General features: G+C 35.1%; 1 protein-coding gene across 9 annotated transcripts in view; it reads right to left on the bottom strand.

The window, feature by feature from the left end:
* Positions 1 to 739: 739 nt before the first annotated feature.
* The window catches only part of NRXN1 (neurexin 1), a 1448730-nt gene continuing 1441519 nt past the window's right edge, over positions 740 to 7950 (bottom strand). For 5 of the 9 annotated variants that reach the window (XM_036751791.1, XM_036751793.1, XM_036751799.1 and 2 more), the window contains one exon: positions 740 to 4026. In XM_036751791.1, the coding sequence (XP_036607686.1) occupies positions 3722 to 4026 (305 nt within the window). In that variant the 3' untranslated portion in view covers positions 740 to 3721. The remainder of the gene's footprint in view (positions 4027 to 7950) is intronic. The other 4 variants (XM_036751792.1, XM_036751796.1, XM_036751794.1 and 1 more) reach the window with 1 other exon arrangement.

Below are 7950 nucleotides of genomic sequence, written 5' to 3'. Positions count from 1 at the left end.
CTTTTAGGTCTGAAGAACATTCTTATGAATAAGTGACTTCATTAGGTTGTATTACAGATGGCATAATATATTCTTTTAATCAATGTTGAAACAGAATAGATACAGATATGCATATTTTTTCATTTAAAGAGAGAAAAAAGTACAAACTTATATTTCAGAGTCTGAGTAAATTGTTTTTACTGGTCTAGATTTTTTAATAGTTGTCAGTTTGCTAGTCTGAAAGAATGATGAATTATGGGGTGGTCTGCACTTAAAGCTACCACTTGGTTGACATGATTTCCCAAAGGTCACTTAGGTTTTGTGGGGAAAAAATATTAAAAAGGTGAAAGGGGAATTGACTTGTGTGTTCATGAAACAATTAAGCTAATTTAGATAATAGTGAATTTTTCTCTTTAAGCTTCATAAAAAATTACTCAAATAATCTAGTCCTTAAATCAAAGAAGACCCAAGTGCTTCTGAAAGTATAGGAGAATGCTTTTATAAAAAGCAGCCCTCCTTATAATGTTGTCAAACATCTTTTTTTTAGATTTATAGTTTTTAATCCATAAAAATGGAAAAATATAAGATTTTCCCTTTGTATCTATAACCTCTCATACTCAGACACCTCCAGAGAAGTAGATCCTGCAACCTTTACTGTTTATCTATGAGTAACTCTCATTTTCCCCTCTTTCCTTAATCTTAGTCACTTTATTCAACAAAAAGAGGTGATATACAAATTTTAAAAAATCCAAGTCCACCATTGTATTAAGAAACATTTTATTAACAAAACAGTAAATTCCACTTGCTTAGCATTTCCAATAATGGATAAATTGGCCTTGCAACAGAAAAAAACCCTTAGATATCTAATCACACAAAGCACTAGAAGGATAGGGGCATCTGGCCTCTTTGATGATTTGGAGATGGCCCATCTCACACATTATTTTAGTGTTCTGTTTAAAAAAAGGCAACATATTACATGAATAGAAAAGAAGCCTCCTCAATCAGACAAATTACAGTCTTGAGATGTAACCAAATTGATGTCAGGTAGTTTGAAACAGTAAAATAATAGCAAAGGCTACAAATGGAACCCTGGTACTTCTGGTATGTAGATAGTTATGCTTTTTTCCCCTTTTTTGTATTGAGAAGAAAACTAAGAAATAATGTGAAATTTTATGTTTGCTAACAACATCAGGAATACACTTTGCTGGATTTATCAGGTCACACTGAATTTGTAATTTTATGGAAAGAAATTCTGGTCAAATGTCACTGAAAAGACACCTTCTAATCAGCCCCAATTCCTGTCCCTGCTATTTGCACTGCCTTACAATCATCATAGGCAATCCATTCTGATTAAATTGCAAGATAAGTTTTGAATGGGAAATATTTGAAGTTCAGGAGTTCTATGGAAGAGCAAATTTTTTTTTAAACCCTCAGGCTGTAAACTACTTAGGTTAATGTTTACCTTCCTATTTCATTGGCTTTCCCTGAGTAAGGGTGAATGACAAATGTAATAATTTGGGAATTCCACCGGTTGGCAGGTTTTTTAAAGTAAAATTAATGGATATTTCAGATTTAATTTCATGCCTCCTACTATCAATATCTTAGGAATCATTTTCCAACCAAAAGATCTCTCCACCTAACACTTTGTTAGAAACCCTTAAAAGCAACAGTTCATTTCCAATTAAACATGTTGATGGTGTTCTGTTTGAGAAGCATACCTATGCCACTACTCAGCCTTCTTCATCAGCAAGAACAAGAAATAAACATGATACTGTGCTGCATTGTCGCCCCTGTTTAAAGCTAATTTTAAAATCATGTTTCTATTTTATAAAACTTAAACATCCATATTTCTTCCAGGAGGCGTTCAAGTAATGCAACTGAGTTCTAATGAAGTACCTCTTTTCAGCCCAATAATAGATTTTCTTTGCATTACCGTATTATAATAAATAATTTATTGCTGTGATCTTCACTGAATATGTAAAAAAAGCCTTGTGTATAATCTATACCATCCTAATACTTAATATGGGTTAAACTAATAAAATGTTTATTAATGACATAAGCATAATTTTAAAAGTTGTTTTAAAACATAATCTTAATGGTCAACTAATATATGATCTTTTAGGATATCTAGTAATACAGAATCCAAAGTTGTTTAAAATACTTTCTTATAGGAAAAAAAGTGCCCACTTTTCAAAAATCTTTAACATGCACTTCAAGTTCAGAGAATATATATCTTTTGTTTTAAATTAGAAATGAAAGTTTTCGATTGCAGCAGCCAGGGTTAAGATAGAGATAAATCATTTTTGCTTCTGTTACCTGCCCCCACAATGATTCTCACCTGCAGGAACAGTCCACTGGTGAAATTCTGTGTGACAGGTTTCAGATTAGTAAGGGACTACAATTTTCTCAGAATTTCCTGGGAGCAAAATTTTAATGAAGCAAACCACACCATTCAGCAACAACACCTTGATCGACCCATCTACCCACCCCTCCCATTTTTCTCTCTGTTAGTAAATGTTGAGTAATTATGAATGTTTGGGTCTACCATCAAATTTGACTGATTCCAATGGTTAATAACAGATTTGAGAGGTATAGAATAGGGGAGAGAGGACAATTACAAGAGATATATACTATATATGTATGTATTTTGCCTTCTAATCCACAGCTCTCATACAAACTACTAAAACTCATTTGCAACAGAATAGAAGCTGTACAAGTAAGAAAAAAATTAGCTGACTCTTTGTATATACATTCATACATATCCCCCTTAGAATAATCACTACACTGTAAAATTAAAAAAAGAAGGAAAAGAAAAAATTGTGGCAATTTATAATGGCAGCAAAAAACTGAAATAGGTTTGGTGCTCCAGATGTCATAAAACTCTCTATACCTAGCAACACTTATAACATTGAATCGACCAAAAATGGCTGAAGAGCAGAGATATAGATTGCATTGTCTATACAACAGGCTATAAAACATCACTTATCACAGTCCAGAAAGCACACATAGATGTGTTTTATATAAACATATGTAATAACATATTAAGCGTGCATGAAAATTTCCCAAATGATTGCATCTATGCCCTCTTGTTTTTGTTTTGTTTTAATTTTAGTGTGAAAATGTGCCTTATATTTCACATACTGGAAAATAAGGCCTCCATACTTTTTTTCCCTTACAACCAGAAAGGGGCTTTTTGAAAGTGTTCTAACACAAGTCTTCAAAAAAGCCAGCACTTCGTCTCCAATGCAAGCTCCAATCACTGCTCCTGGTGCACGAGGCAGCAAACTCTTTAAGGTTTGCATGTTGAGTCAGACCGAATGGCAGAGTCTTCTCTGGCAATAAGACTCCCTTCTCAAGAAAGCGCTAGCACTTTGGCTAAATCCAGAATCATAGGTAGCTTCTTTTTTTAATTTTGTTTTGTTTTGAATTGTGCCTTGATGTGATAATACTCCTTTGCTTTATGAGTGCATGGGGTCATCACTGTCTTTTAGAAATGTTCCAGCAACATAAAGACAGGCAGAGTAAATGAAAACACTGTGGATGTTAGGGAATTTATCAGCCCCTGCTTTCTGGAGAAACAAGAGCATGAGATACTTGTTTTTAAAAACAGTCTTTCCTTCCTGATTGCATTCCCTGTCTTCTTTTATATGTGCTTCGTAAAAAGGAAAGTAAATAAGTTTGTATTATGTCTCAGATAAAATGAAGACTATTTCTATACAAGTGTCCTTTTGGGATGTCAGGATCAGACATAATACTCTTTATCCTTGTTTTTCTTGTTTTTGTTGGAACTTTTAGCACTGTTAGGCTGTTTCTCCTTCACGACCGCCCCATTGGACTGTGCTGAGTTACTGATGTAGTTTCGACTCTCATCTACGTGGTATGAACCTTCATCTCGGTTCCTGTACTTGTACATGGCGTAAAGGAGGATGAGGATACACAGGGCCGCAGCGGCTACAATCCCAACGACCATGCCTGTCGTGCTGCTGGATTCTCGGATTACTTCTGCAGAGCCTGGGTAGTCTCTCCCACCTGCTCTGGTCGGGTTGGCTGTAGGGAAAAGGATGACAAAAAGAAAGAGGTGAGTACTGAGTTTACTGACAATCAGAGAACTATATTAACATCGAACACCCCTTTTTGTCCTTAATGAAACAGCACTTATTGGCTTAGAGCATTTAGAGCAATGCTGCTAAATGTAGCAGGCGCAATGCCTCTTGGTCACTAAAGAGCAGGAGATGAGAACTGGAAATACTCAGGAAGACATTTGCTGCCATACTTTTTTCATATATATTAATTATATTAATGGGGTTCTAAAAGTACATTCTTAAGTAAATTCAATTTAGCACTAAACAAAAAAAATCCTGATGCACTGAATTGATGTTGTAGATTCATAATGAAAATGAAAAATACATTAATGAAAATGGTACAGCTTCTCATGGTACCAAAGGATATCATTTTGAAAAACAGAGTGACTCATTCAGGCTAAAAAGTTATGGGATCTATGACCTGAGCTCATTCTTTAAAGCCTAATTTAAATGACATCTGCATGAAGCCTTCACTGATCTCCCTATGGCTAACATTTCCCCCCTTAAGCCTTATACACCAGTTAGTTATTTCTGCCTTTCTAATAGATTTTACATGCAATACATCATACTTCAGCTATGTCTACATTTTATTCCCCTATTTGACTAGAAACTCCATAAGGTGTCATGTTTCTAATAAATTTTATACCCCCTCCACAACCTACTATGGAGCAGTGTGCGTATCAGATGCTTAAAAATGGTTATTGAATGAATGAGGATTAAACATATTCATGTATGCATTCCTTCAACAACTATTCATTAGGTATTAACTCTGTTCTGAAGACTTTGCCTTGTCCTCCTAGTTGTGTTTGAGGATTAAACTGGATTCTTGAATCACTGCAGAGAAGTCTGCACAGGTTTGTTTTTAAAAATATTAGTTTCCATACCAGAAGAGGGATGCAGTGTGTAAAGTACTGAACAATAAGCTAATCTGTGCATTTGAGAAAGTCTAATTGCATACATTTTAAAATGTAATTTTAGTCACTTATCTTTACAACGTGCAAAATGTACGATTGCCTTCTTGACTTGAAAGTTATTTCCATTTTTTTTAATTCCAAGGACAAAACTTTGGAGGAGAGCATATTCTCCACAATAAATAATTCTCAAAAAAATTTAGGCCTAATGCCATTTGTGAAGAGCAACAATGAGAAACAAAGGGCTAGATCAACCATCAAGGTTAGTATTACGCATGGCAAATAAAACTGCCAGCCCCTAAAATACCTATGTTTTCTACTATGAATCTTTCAAAAGCTCAGTGAGAGCATAGGACATGGATTTAAGGGTGGGGGAAACATGATGAAAGACGAAGGATGGGAAGGAGTCAGTTCTTTCAATCTATATTTTAAAATTCTAGACCAATACAAATTTACCAAACCAATTGGTTAAAAGTGATCCAGATGAAACGAATAGAATCCTTATTGAGTATAAGATAGGAACTTCCTGCACGTGATATATACTCTAAGAAATACATCTTAGGGTACCCTAAGGCTTCAAGTGGTTAATGAATCTCTTAAAGGGCCCAGTTAGGAGCAAAAGTCAGGATTTTTCAGTAGAGAAGGAACCTAAGAGAAAATGATCTTTTTTTTTCATTTTACAGATGAAGTAACTGAAGCCCAAGGAGGTAAAATAAGTTTCTCTTCCTTAAATAATAAGTGAAGTATAATATGGTCAAAAGGGCATCTAGATGGTATAATAGAAAAAGTCTTAAAGTTAGCAAAACCAGAATTCAAATCCTGCCTCAGACACTTGTTAGCTGTGTGACCCTGGGCAAATTATATAACCTTTCTCAGCTTTGGTGTTCTCCTCTGTAAAATGGAGATAAATAACAACAGCACCTGCCTCACAATGATGTTGTGAGGATACAATGAGATAACATGTAAAGTGCTTTGCAAACTTCAAAATGTTATATAAGTGCTAATTATGAGGATAATAAGTAGTAAGTAGTAGTAGTAGTAGTAGTAGTAGTAGTAGTAGTAGTAGTAGTGGTGGTGGTGGTGGTGGTGGTGGTGGTGGTAGTGGTAGTAGTAGTAGTAGTAGCAGTAGGTAGGAGTAGTAGGAGTAGGAGTAGTAAAAAGTGTTGGACTGAGAATCAAAAATTCCAGCATGGTTCCAGTTTCAGCTCTTGCTCCATGACTGACCAAATCATTATAAAATGAAAGGACTGACTAGCACTAGAAGCTCTGCAGGGTCTCTTCCAACTCTCACATTCTATGATATTAGCAAGTCTCATTTCCAGACTCAGAAGCCAGGTGTATTTTTTTTCTGATTACCCTATGTCATATTTTTTTTAAAATTTGCTTATTAAAAATACCAAAGTTTTTCTTCTCTCATATTTTGATAATTAGTTTTGCAGGCAGAGAGGATGGAGAGATATAATTTCTGTCCTGCCTCTTGCCTCAACAACTCTTCCATTTTTCTACCATCTTCCTGGAACCTCTCTCCTCTATAACACACATGTACGTACACATGCATGTATACATGCACACGCATACACACAATGCCTTGCAAAAATTGTACTTGCAGCTGAATCAATGGAACTACACTCCCACTTTTAAAACATGACCTATAAATTTCTTAAATCGTATGATTCCAAGATGATTCAACAATTTGAAAATATGTATTAAATGATTACTAAGTACAGAGTATTATGTTAGGCACTGGGGAGATACAAAACATAAATGAGACATGATTCCTGTCCTCATGGAGTTTATAATCAAAGGTCTTATTCCATAAACAAAGAATTAAAATATGTAATAATAGATAAAGAATACATTTTGAAAACTGATTTTGATGCTTTGATTATGAAATTCAATTCTTGAAAGAGCTTAAAAGCACTAAAGATGAACCTTTTCTTCCTCAGTTTCTAGTTAGTTGCTATTATTTTCCCTTTTCCCATTTTCCTATTCAACCCTCACTTATCATTTCTTAGCACCATTAACCTCCCAGGCAGACAAATATAAAACTTTGCAATTTCTTTTCCAATTAGTGCGGTATATATGTCATTCTATAGTAATGTGGGTGGGTTGTTTTGTTGATTTTTTTCCCCACTGCAAAAATAAGCTTTCTGGGGAACATTCATTTACAAAGCAAAAGGACCCAGGCTCCAAGCAGGAATCGGCAATGTCTCTTGGCCATCCAAAAATGAAATAAGGGAACACCCTTCTGTGTAAAAGGTGTCAGTGCTTTCTTACAAAAGACAATATAATGATGGCGAATAAAGCCTACGATTGCTTCTGTGGCCAAGGCAGTATGAGAGAAAGATTGTAATCCACTGTATTTGATTACAGGAAATTAATTTCCTCTCAAGAAAGAAACACTAGCCTGAAGAAACCCTGTCAGAGCCTGACAGACGAAAGGCTGCTCTTCTTTCAAACAGACATCTTTGCCAAATTCTGTCAATTAGCTTCGCTGTTACTTTCACTAAATGACAACAACTCTTCCCCTTGCTCATTCCCCAGGACAGTCTTTGATGAGCACTGAAACAAGGAACTTTATATTTAAATGCTACCTAAATTATTTTTCCACCTGCTAGAATACTTTAATTTAAACCACATTTTCACATTTTTCTCACTTAGCTGGTCTGTCAGAGGAGAAAGGAGTGAGGGTGGGATGGAGGTGCGGCCCTAACCCTTTCCCTGAAAGTAGACATAGCATTTTGATGATATATTTTCCCATATGGGAAGGTATTAAATAAAATACTTTTACTTTTTTGGATATATGTTTTAGCAATGGAATAGCTTATCCAAAATCTTGGCTTAGTTATTGTCTGCTCAAATATTTTCTGATCTATTTTCCTACTAGACCTCTACATTCAAAGAAAGAGGTAGAAGAAGAGAAAAGAAAGAGAGGCAGGAAAAACCAGCAATAATTTGCATTTCATTTTGAAAAGACC

The sequence above is a fragment of the Trichosurus vulpecula genome, chromosome 3 (genome assembly GCF_011100635.1).
Source record: "Trichosurus vulpecula isolate mTriVul1 chromosome 3, mTriVul1.pri, whole genome shotgun sequence".
NCBI lineage: Eukaryota > Metazoa > Chordata > Mammalia > Diprotodontia > Phalangeridae > Trichosurus > Trichosurus vulpecula.
The sequence above is the reverse complement of the archived record's forward strand: the minus strand, read 5'-3'. Positions and strand labels throughout refer to the sequence as shown.